We start from the raw sequence: 12,265 nt of genomic DNA, 5'->3' as shown, positions 1-12,265 counted from the left end.
AAGGTGTTAGTTAATGGAGAACTCATTTTTGGCTCAGGTTTATGCCTGAAGGTTGGGAGGGGTAAGGGCTAAACAAAGGAACAATGGCCTTTGCCAGCAATTCTCCCTAGAGAGATAGTTACCTTGACCCCTGCCCCTCCAGCCCTTGCCCTGAAGTTAGTCAGTTTTCAGTTCCTCTTTGTCTGTCCCTGGTGCTTTTTGAGCTACTACCCCGGAGGTAGAGCTCAGAACCAGTGAATGAGTTTATGAGCCCTTGAGTCTGTCTGTGGTCCCTTTAACACCTGCAGCTACTAGGTCTGTAGCAGCCCTCCATCCCACTTTAATACAACCCCCACTTGTTTTCACAGCCAGATGTTCTGGGAACTTCTCTTCTGGGCACTGGAGGCCTGGGCTGGACAGCCTGGTGTATGTGGGGCTGGGACCACTGGCAACACAGGGGACCTCACAGCTGAGATATCCTTCCAGTTTCTTAACCAACACACTGTGGATGTGGGACCTGTCCACTCCGCTTCTCTGCCCCTCCTACCTGGCTTGGCTTCTTTATATCCTTGGTTATAAGAACTCCATTCAGCTAGCTATTTGTAATTCTGATGTGGTCATGGGAGGAGGTGAGCACAGTGATTGCCTACTCTGCCATCGTAACCGGAAGCCTCTACTTCTAGTTTCTTATGTAGCATAAAGATCAGTTCTTAATTGGATTTATTTTTAATTAAATCATGTGTACTAAACCCTATTTGAGGCTGAGCAGACTCAGACTCAGACCTGAAACTTTGGTGCCTAGAAGTGAGTGGTGAGCCGTAAAGCATGTTGTTTCTCCCACCATCTCCCAATTTCTAGTACTCTTGGGTTTCTACTTCAGAACCTGGTCTCTACTAAATCACTGCCAAGCAGTGAGGCTTCTTCTTGTCCTGTGGTACAAGTGATATTGACATGCAATAAACAGAAATAAAGGTGGACAGTACTGACAATGAGAGTCAAAATAAAAAATTGTCATCCACTGAAAAGAGCTTTTTTTTTTTCTAAAATAAAAGCTGTGTCCGTCTTATTACTATCTTGCAATCAGAAATAGATTTGGTTCGTATAAGAGAATTAAATGATTCTCTGTTTGGAAAATGAGTATTGCTGTAGTTTGACATGATAGATTTTCCTTCCCCCACAACCAAAGATTGCCTGACTGGGCAACAGCTGAGAGTCATTTAAACTGGGAATTTCATTTTTTCTCTGGCTAACTGATCTATCATATATCCAAAGTCCTTTTACTTATTTAAAACAGAAGTACAAAAATAACCCCACCTACTAAATAGTGTAATATATATGTCTGGGAGGTTATGGCATAGTAATTGGTCCTCAGCCTTGAATACTCAGTATTTCAGTTAACTAAATTAATTATACATCCTCAAAGCAGGCTTGTTAAAATAGAAAGCTGGATAATCTTCAAAAAAATAACTTATGAAGCTCACTACATATCAAAGATGGAAATGCCTCATTTAAAATGCTGCTAATGGTAAATTGAGAGCCATTTGTCTTCACAGTAGCCAAGTACTTAAGCAGACTACTCCATCCATCTAGCCAGGTTTCCTAAAGTGTAAAGACAATTTGGCAGCGGCTCCCAGTGCCAAGGGCTATGTTCACACAGGGCCAAAGAGCACAGGGTCCTGTGTGAGCGTAGTCTTTGGTCCTGAGGATGTGATGTTGGGGGGACCTACGCCGCTGACCTTGACGGACTGTTTTGAAGTTGAAGGTCTGGAAGCCACCTGTCAATGCAGAAGAGTCGATGACATCCACGCCATAGTCACTTTGGCTCCGTCTATAAAGGGTGACGCCAATGACAAGGACTGCCACGGCCACGACTGCAGCGCCCAAGCCCGAGTACAAAGCAATGTCGCTGGCATTCTCGATGCCTGAAAGACACAAGAGAAATCCTAAGTGGCCAGCATGGGCACAGAGCCAAAGAGCTACCCCCGGATACAAAATGCAATGCTATTGGGTTTTTGGAGCTACTACTACTCAGAGAAAATGATATATGCAGCTAGCCACAAGTTATACTCTCTTTCACACAATAATCACATTTCTAAAACACCTTGTATAAATCAAAGGGATGCTAGTAAAATATCTTAACTGTGTTACAGTAGCTTACCACGTAATAGAATCTTGAAGACAATTTTGCAAATAATATAATATTTTCAAGTAAAAACAGGCAACTTCTTAATTTACTTGTTTTAGGAAGTCATATTTACCTGAAAAGTATTTTTTAATATTTTTATTAGAGGGAAAACATAAGATCCACATACAATGACAAAATATGGGTGAACTGTTCTACTTATATATGACCTGGGCACATGCATTCATAGAGAGTGGTCTAGGGTGAGAAGGTAACATGTGGTCTATGAGTCAAGAGAGTAGACCAGAAGTTCACAATTATGACTTTTAGCTTTGGCACACATCATTAAGTTTAAGAGAACATTGACAACATCAATTTGGGTATATACAATCATGAGAGACTTTCTGTTGTGAGATATGAAAAGGTCTTGGTCCTAGGTGCTCTTATGTCCATGGTAAATGTCTTCTAGCACCAATTAGATGTTGGACTTGAATACTTTTTTGTGGAAGAGCATTGGTCTCTAAGAGGGCACATGCTGTTTCTCCCATACCTCTCCTACTCCATCCTATTGAATGCATGGGCAAAGCAAAAATAAAAGCATTAGTTTGAATTTAGACTGTGGGTGTCTCCCCATCCCCCAAGATAGGTTGTAGCCGATTTTCAACTCTTTGGCTCAATGCACATTGGGCATGGTTCATTCCTAAGAGATGCATCCTGGCTACTACAATTCAGAATGAGATTTATCTGGGACACCATAACCCTAAAGGAGGTATAATCTTGGAAAGTGTGTGGAAATGGAAGGTGGCAAATACTAACTACACAATTAATCTCCCTGCAGATTATGTGGTCAGTGCACTTAGTAGGTCTGAAAGTGATAGTCACCCTGTGTTGGGCTTGGAGGATGAACGAAACCTGTTGAATATTTACTTTGCAACTGCGCAGCACTTACTGTGTCACTGCGCCCTCATTTGGTACTTACGTTATCAAATGAGTAATACGAACCACAGAAGCAAAAGTGAATTTATTTTCAACAATGTTAGTGGACTGTAAAATGAGGTGCTACCAAATTAAAGAGTGAACAAGGAATCAAGCAGAACCAATTCAGTAATAAGGCATAAAAACAGAAAAATAATTTGCAAGGGAGAACACGATCACCCCAAAGAACAGAGGGTTATTGGACACTTTCAATACCCATGACGGCCTAGGAGGTATTGAGAAACAGGGTGTGATTTAGGTGTTAGCTCCAACTTCAAAATGACCCAGATGAGAGAGAGTTAGGGATGGAGGTATCTGTGGTCATCTTCTCTGACTACCCAGAACCACAGGCACAGTGGTCGATAACAACATAAATTCCAATGTCTGCTATGTCACATGCAGGGGAAAGAAAGGGCCAGCAACCATCCCACTAATGCTCTCGCCCTCCCTCTACTCAGTTAAGTTCTTTTGAGGGAATAATAAATTATGCTCGGAAGAGAGAGAGGACACAGAACACGACAGATACAGAAAGCCAGCCTACCAGAAGAAATGAGAGAACTTTGAATTGAAACCAATGAGCCTTTTCTCCCCCTTCCCTCCAGTTCCTTGGGTACCAATGACTGATGACACTATCATCTTAAAAGGCGTATCTGGGGAGAACACACCTGCTCAGCAACTGAGCACCTACATAAAACAGCCTGGCAGTATACTGAATGCAGCTGCTCTTTGGCTGAGTTTGCAAAGTACAGACAAAGATATCTTTAGCTTCCCAGGTACTAAAATAGGAAGGGCCAGCAGCCAGGAGGATGGTCGGGGCAAATACTTCTGCTGAAAATGGACCTCACTGGACACGAACATCCTGAGACAAAACTGAGTAGCAGGAACAAGTTCTTTGCTCCTCTGAATTTTCATCTTTTCTTTTTTTTCCAACCCCAGGTAACAAGGCAACCAGAATTTTCCTTCTCCCTCCAGTTATTAGTCCTGTGTTTAGAAAAGAACCCTACATGTGCCTTCAGACTGAGGTTTAAGTGTGTGGTATGGATCATTGTGTTACCTTTCCCAGGAATGTTTGCAGAACCTATTTGACTTAGGAAATGAAATACAGAATTTAAAAAAATTGAGTAGAGGGACATTGGAGATGGTGAGTCCTGCATCCTTATAAGGTTCACCCCAGCATTTAGTGGAACAGTCTGACCTGAAAGCCATAAGTCAGTGGACTTCTACAAAAAAGATAAACACAGCGGTATTTATTTTACAAGAACAATCTGTCCTGGGAATTAGAAAGTTCAGGATCTAATATTTTCATTTATTCAACACTTGTTGATAGCCAACCATACCATGGAAATGAGGATGGACAGCTGAATTAACACAAGGTCCACATTCTCAGCTGTTCCTTGTCTAACAGTGGTAAATTCTGGTATCCAGGTATAGCTACAGAGGTAGACACAAGTATTCAAAGCCGCATGTGTATATCTGAAGAGACTGAACCATCCTTACCCACAACTCAAATTCTTCCGAAGCTGGGTCACAGCGCTTCTTTCTTCTTTCTCTTCTCTTTTTGCTCTTCTTTTCTCTCTCTACCTGTTTTACTTAACCTCACTCTTTTATTTTCCTTATTTCCCCTCTACACCACTGTCTAATCTGTCCTCCCAGGAAAGTGGAGTGGTTTTCCCTATAAGGATTTCTGTGTGCGTATAAACACTGTCATCTATTTTCTTTCACATTTACACACATATATGTTTATGTCTGTCTGCTCGCTCACATACACATGTGGTGCTGGTTGCTTTGCTCAAAGTGATCTTGAACTAAGGCTTTCATACCCCATGACTGGCCAGGCTGTTCTGCTTTTATGGGGGCACAGGATACTTTTCTCTGATTTTCTGTTTCATAGACAAAGCTTTACATATTAATGTCTTATTGATGTTTTTCCAGTGTTTTCATCCCTATTTCCCTCTACTCAAGAGTCACAAAAGCCTCAGGTGAAGCCTGGAAGGACCCAACCTGTGGCAGAATAAATTGTTGTGTTCAATCTATAGTGAGAGAAAAAAACAATGAGCAAACAAAAACCCTGAGAATGGACTGAGAAATCTTGTATCCCAAATTGTTCAGAAAGTACTGCAGAATATATTCAATAGAGAGTTGGGAACTAGGACCCTGGCAAGGAAATGTTTATGGGTTTATTCTAGCCTGAGAAAAGAGCTGTAAAGCGACTTGTGGCGATCTTTAATGAAGAAACAGTTGTTATAAGAAAAGAACAGGCCCACCATAGATGCCCAATAACCCTTCATTTACGATGAAGCTAGTAACCAACTCTTCTGCCATCTCTAACAAGGACTGAAAAAGAGGACGTGGCCTTTTATTATAGCAATCGGGACTCTGGTTAGATATTAAAATGACCTTTTCTACAATGAGGTTTGTTAAAAAACCGCACTGTATTTCTGAGGGAGATTGTGAAATCTCCTTTCAGAAAGTCTCTAAAAGACAGTGTGACTTTACAACAGTCTGCAGTTATTTACGTATACATTTTTTGGGGGGGGTCAAGGTTGGTGCAAAGAGCTAAATGACCTTTCAAAGCCCCTTTGAACCCCACAACTCAAGGAAGAGGTACTAGCAAATCCAATGGCTTTATGAATTACAGCCATACCTAGTCATTTATAGTAACCAGTGTCTCCAAAGGATTAAATAGAAGGGCTGTTTACTTAGTTTGCCTTTCTCTCTTTACCTGACCCCCATCTAAAAGCCATATTAATGCCACTTGTTAATGGAAATTTAACTTAATTCCAATGGTATATGCTTAACTATGTATCGGGTTAGAATCTTTTTTACAGGATTAGAGAGCTACACAAAATTAATGAAGGAACACAGCAAATACCTTTCAAAACACACTATTCTTTTCCATCTCCTATTAGATGTCATAGAATGACCATAGATCCTATTTCAGAGAACAACAGCAACTTGAATTGGTATGTAGAAGAGACAGTGAATTACTAAGGCATCCACGCAGTAGGTATTCACAAAGAGAGGGATGAGAGAGGCAAATGGATGGACGATTAAAGAACCATCTGCTGTGCTGGACTCCCACAGAAGGCTAGGAAATAGCCATCTCAGGACCCCCTCTTTCACCCCCCATCTCTATCCCAGCCAAGGCAGTGCTGTGGATAGAGAGGGATGTGTCAAAATATTAACTGCGTGCTGAAATATGACATAACAGAAGTTATTGTTAGAGTTGTTTATACTTGCTGTCATTAGAAGCAACAGTTTTTCCCTTTAATTTACACATGAGCAAATAGCTTTTAAATGGTCAACCACTGTGAGCAATTCCAATTATATGTGCATTGCTTGGAATCTCATAACCCCTTAACCAACCAATATCTAGGATTCTTCTTAAATCTCACATCTTCAAAAACCTCATTATTGTTAATATGGTGATTGTTACTTTATTGTAGTAATTAATGACAACAATAGCAAATTATTAAGTAGTGCTTACAATATTATATGCCAGGTACTGGTCTGGTACTTTACACTTATTAACTCTGACCTTTCAACAACCTTGCAAAAATGTCCCCATTCAAACGTGTAAACTGAAGCAAGAAAATCACTTGCCTTGCCCAAAGCGTCACGATTGGTACGGAGTAGAGCTGGGGTTCCTTCTATCACACTGCTGACAACCTCTCCATGACAAGAGTAACACAGTAACCGAGCACTGTGTTTGTGCTCGAATTTTTGAGAACTACAGATGTGACCACATTCTAGTCCTTACAACCACATCTGTCTGAAGAAGGTATTATATTTCTTTCACAGATATGACATAAGTTCAGATAAGGCAGAAACTATTCAAGGCTTCGTGATTAGACAACAGCAAAGCCAGGGTTTCAATACACACCTGTCTTCACTCACAAGCTGCTAACCATTACTTTGTGCGGCTTCCTAACCCCTTCTGTCTGCTCCGCATATGCGTGCACCAGGTTACCCTGCCTTGCCGGGAGGAAGGCACAAACCCTGCTGGCTGGTATCATCAGAAAAACTGATGCTATGCTACCTCACCTGGACCTTCCTGAAGCTAAATAATTACTTTATTCATGTCCTATGACCAACAAACATTCTTCGCTAAAACAGTTACTCTGAACTTTGTTTCCTTTCTTCAAGACTCCTACTTCCCACGGGCCCCTCTTTTAGGTGAAGAAATAGAGGTCATCCGCTGTGGGTTCACTCCCCTGCATCTCACAGTTCCTCTGCTCCCCCACACATTTTCGTTTCCTTTTCTCTACTCCCCGCACAGCTGCTCCTCTTCTGGGCCAGGCGAGCTCTGATCACACCCTCTCCGCCTCCACGGGGACCTGGCCTCATTTTGTCTCTCATCTTCAACATTTTCCTCCAAGCCCGAGCTTTGCCCTTTACCTATAAACACAGTCTAATCTCCCTAATCACCTCTCCACAAATCCTTCCCCTTATTTTCTAATAAACTTCTCAAAGATGCAGCCTTCTTTACATCCACAGAATCCTTCGCTCTTTGTTTAAAAGAACTTTAAGCGTTTCCGACATTAATCACTTCTTAATACACATTCCATAATTTTCCTAACCTTTTATCCCCCGCCCCTGTGAAAGAAAAGGAATACCTAGAATACATGTATAAAATGAGAAAATGTTTTAGGAAGTAAAAAAAGGTACACTATGCAAAGGGAAAACTTATCCTTTCTCCCAAAGCAGCCACTCTAGATAGTGCCTTTGAGAACTTCAGAAAAAAACAAAACAAAACCCACAGTAAATGTCCTTCATTTATTTTTCTTTACCCTAAAGGCTCCAGATCATACTTCCTTTACTGTACTTTGCTTATTTTCCATGTGTACTATCTCGGAGATCTGTCCTTATCAGAGCCTCGAGAATTTCTTCTCCACGTGCCTAGCTCATTGACAGGCAGTAGGATAATCTGACAAGCTCACTATTTCTACATCATGTGATTGTTCCCTTTAAAGTCTCTCTTTTGCCCAAACCACTGTCCCAAGGTTATTTCCAACTGTGTCAACAGCAATGTTCTATGACTTATTCTTACTACTGCTCTGTGGCACTAGACAATAGTCAACCTGCCTTCTAGAAGAAAAAAAAAGTCCCTTCAATTTGATTCCCCTGCCTTTTCCTTTCTTACTGTTTAGTAATTACCCTTCAGTCTCAGTTCTATAAATGGGCTTTAAAAACCTGAACGTGGTCTTGGCCTTCCTTCCTTTCTCTGTACTTACCTAATTGGGTGTGCACACCCAGCAGTGCTAACTATTCCCTTGATGCTAAGTAGTTTTACATCAAGATCTCCTGCCTCATCTCCTGTCTGTAGGTTCATCCCCTATTTGTGTCCTGCCTGGTGGACAAAACCACCTGCATGTGGTGCTAACATCTCAAACTCGTCATCTGATTTACAAGTTCATCTTTCTTATCTCATCAAATATTTCCCACTCACACACCTCAGTGGCTGTATCTCCAGTGACTCAGATTTCAGTTTCAACAGGAGAGAGGCGAGTTGATGCCCACATTGCAGTCTCGTCTTACCTAGTACCTGTGCTCTCAGTCTTTGATCAATGAACCATTTTACACACGGATTACTCTTCCAAAGTACGGTTCTGGTACTGCTACTCCAATACCTTTCAGTGGTTCTAGGATGAGTACATTCCAACAAGAACTTATCTTATAGCTCAGGACAGTTTATGCTCTGCCCCGTCCCACTGTTCAGCTGCTTTGCCCACTTCTCATCCGTATGAACCATACTCTGGCCAAATCTGATTACTCACTTTTTTCAAGTAGATCTTATATGTCAGTGGGCTTTTCCCCCCACTCTTTCCAAAAGGCTCTCCCCCACCAATATCTGTTTCAATTCTAACCATTCTTCCAAGATTGGCAGAAAAGGGAATCTAATTTATAAAATATTTCTTGATAAAGCACATTCATGCGTTTATTCTTCCTTTTAAGTTAAGTTCCCAGATTTAGCAAATAAAAATATGACAGTTAATTTTGAATTTCAGATCAACAAAGAATAATTTTAGTATAAGTATTTCCCATGCAATAGTTGGGACATGCTTATCCTAAAAATGCATTGGTTGTTTAAGTGATATTCAAATTCAAGTAGGGGGTCCTCTATTTTTATCTGGTAACTACATTTGGACTGCAAAAGAACTGTGCTTTCCCCCATCAGACAGAAAGACTAAGTTAAAATGGGCAATAGAGTATAAAAGAGCAGGATTTGAACTCCAGCCCTTGAAAAAAAATGACTTCACTTTATTAAAGATATTAATTCCATAAACTTCAAATATACTAACAGGTGGAGGGTTGAGGCCTGTGATTTCACATTTTTAACAAGTACCTTGGGTTATTCTGCTGCTAAAGAACATGTTGGTCTACTTCTCATTCATCATGTCTGTGCTTAGTTCTGAGGTATTTCATGAATAAAATCCCATATCATGCCCATTAAGGGCAGTCAACAATATCATTGAAAATAGTGGTAAAAAAAAGGCATACTTTATGATGGGATAAAAATGAGATAATAAAAAAATGGAAAGTGGCGAGAAAACTACAGATGATGCACATGTATATGGGCTGAATTGATTCACAGTAGGAACAATTTTGAAGGCCCAAGCAAGTCATGCAATTTGTGCTAAGTGCTGTAGTTATGTAATCGAAAAAAATCAGCAGGAGATGAAGGAAAATGACGGGCAACATAGAAAAAGAAAGTTTCTGAAGGCATGGCTAGAAGATCAGCACCAACACCCATAACCTAATGCGAGCTCAGAAGAGCCTAGAAGTCCGTTGGGAAATTAAAGGTATCACCGATAGTCACAGACATTATCCCACTACAGGTGAAGCCAGCACATCCTGGGAGAGGATGCACAAAGGAGTGTGTGTGATTAGGAGAAGAGCACTCCCAGTTTTCAGACTTTAAGGACACAATCAGGCTATTCCGATGGAAATGCTCTGGGAAGCACACATTTGGGCTTTAACCTAATACCTAGCACAGGATAGATGATTATTAAAAAGTGTTTCCTTCCCATTTTCTCAAATCGTTCATCATCTTCTACTACCTTGTATTGAAATTGCGGGGAAGAAACTTTTTGTTTTTTTTCCCTTCAAGCTTCACCGGGCCAATACTATTATAAAGAATAATTGTACAATAAATATCTACGACATGTATGAGTAGCAATGAATACATAGAAGCAAAGTCTTTATTTCCACTTTAACAATAAAAGGCCTGATGAAGAGTTAGCCAGGAAGATGTCAGAACACAACTCAACAAGTAATTATTGAACATCTAATATATACTAGGCACAGTGGTGAATGCTACATGTGTACGGGTGAATGACTCTATACTCTCTCCTAAAAGACAGGGAGGGATTTGTGTCTACCAGAAAGGGAATCCAGGCCAGTATAAAGGCACTGAAACTATTGCTTAGAAAGAGGGAGATAGCCTGATACTTGGCAAGTTACAAGAGTAACTAATTCAGACTTGGTGAGGTATTGGTGAAAGCTTTGCAGAAGAAATGACTCCTAAGTTGAAGCCAGAAGGAAGGATAAGTTAAACAGGCTTAGGATTAGGTTGGGGGAAAGAGTTTTTAGGCAGGAGCAAGAGAATGTATAAGGTATCATATGCCAAAATGGGCATGGGATATTCAGAAAATTAAGACGCTTTGTTTTGACTGATGAACATCAGAAGTGGTGAGAGGGCAGGAAGGAAAATGCTAATAATTAAGATGATTCAGAGAAACTGATGTGATTAAAAAAAGAAAGTTGAGATCAGATATAAATATATTAAGTACTTTGGACTTCATCTTAAAAGTAATGGTGAGATATTGAATGGGTTTAAACACAGGGATGATGTCACCAGAATGTGGTATTTTTAAAAGATCAGATACATCGATGTAGGGCAAGACCAGATACAGGGAGGAAATTGCACAAATCATGGTTAGGAATGAAGATCACCTGAACTTTTCAAGTTATCTGGGACACCATTTTCTTATCATTTGGTTTTTGTCTTACTATGCTGGCTGTTACATTTCTGTTTCCTTTGCAGTGACTTCTGCCCTCTTCTGTATCTAAATGTCGATGTCCTTCAGGGCTTAGTCCTCAGATCTCTTCCCTTCTCTATTCACACTCATTATCTAGTGATCTCATTCAAACTAATGGCTTTAAATATCATCGGGACACTGACAAGCCCCCGATTTATGTCACCAGCCAGGACTCTCCTCTGACCTGTAGACTCATATATTCAACATGCCCACGCAACCTCTCCATTTTATGTTTAACAGGTATCTCAAACTTAGCATTTGTAATGCTGAACTCTTGATTCTACCGAATTTGCTATACCAAGTTTTCCCCTTGTTAATAATGACAACTCTATCTTGTAGTTGCGTAGCTAAAATTTTGTAATCATCCATAACCCATTTGGGCATAGAATACCTTATACGTTCTGTTACTTCTGCCTGAAAACTCTTTCCCTCAACCTAATTCTTTTCTTTCTCTCAAACTCTCTATCCAATCCATCAGCAAATCCTTTTTGACTCTGCCTTCAAAAGATATGCAGAATATGACCTGTTTTTACAATTTCAAGCCACCATCATCTTGAATCTAGATACTGTAAATGCCTAGATGACTGTAATAGATTATTGTTACAACAGACCATCCTAAGAGGTCTCCTTGCTTCTGCTCTCATTCCCTACATGTTTGCACTCAACACAGCAATAACAGTTTATCCTTAAAAATATTTGGTCAAGTCCCCATGAATAAAAAATCCTCAAAGGCTTTCCATCTTGCTCAGAGTAAAGGTCAAAGTCATTACAATGACCTGTTCTACACTTGGCCCATTCCCCCCTTGCCCCGCATCTCTGAGCTTTGTTATGGTGACTCCTCCCTTTGCCACTCTGCTCCAAACATCTTGGCCTTCTTGATGTTCCTCAGACAGTCCAAGCAAGCTCCCACCTCACAGCCTTTACATCCTGCTGTTCCCTTTGCCTGGAAGGCTCTTCCCCGAGGTATACAGATGTTTCTTTCTTTGCTTTCCTTCAGGTCTCTATTTAAATGTAATTTTGTCACAGAGAACTTCCCTGAATACCTGATAAACAAAAAAGCAACACTCCCGCCAACCTTCCCTGAGCCACTTCCCCTGCTTTGTTTCTCTTCACAACACTTACCACCAACTCCACCGCGCCTTAGCAC

General features: G+C 40.7%; 1 protein-coding gene across 8 annotated transcripts in view; it reads right to left on the bottom strand.

Moving 5' to 3' along the window:
* Positions 1-12,265, bottom strand: part of UNC5D (unc-5 netrin receptor D) — a 466,349-nt gene that overhangs the window by 71,550 nt on the left and 382,534 nt on the right. For 4 of the 8 annotated variants that reach the window (XM_087814164.1, XM_087814165.1, XM_087814168.1 and 1 more), the window contains one exon: positions 1,716-1,901. In XM_087814164.1, the coding sequence (XP_087670290.1) occupies positions 1,716-1,901 (186 nt within the window). The remainder of the gene's footprint in view (positions 1-1,715; positions 1,902-12,265) is intronic. The other 4 variants (XM_087814166.1, XM_087814167.1, XM_087814170.1 and 1 more) reach the window with 1 other exon arrangement.

The sequence above is a fragment of the Miniopterus natalensis genome, chromosome 2 (genome assembly GCF_054644295.1).
Source record: "Miniopterus natalensis isolate mMinNat1 chromosome 2, mMinNat1.hap1, whole genome shotgun sequence".
In the NCBI taxonomy this organism is placed as follows: domain Eukaryota; kingdom Metazoa; phylum Chordata; class Mammalia; order Chiroptera; family Miniopteridae; genus Miniopterus; species Miniopterus natalensis.
The sequence above is the reverse complement of the archived record's forward strand: the minus strand, read 5'-3'. Positions and strand labels throughout refer to the sequence as shown.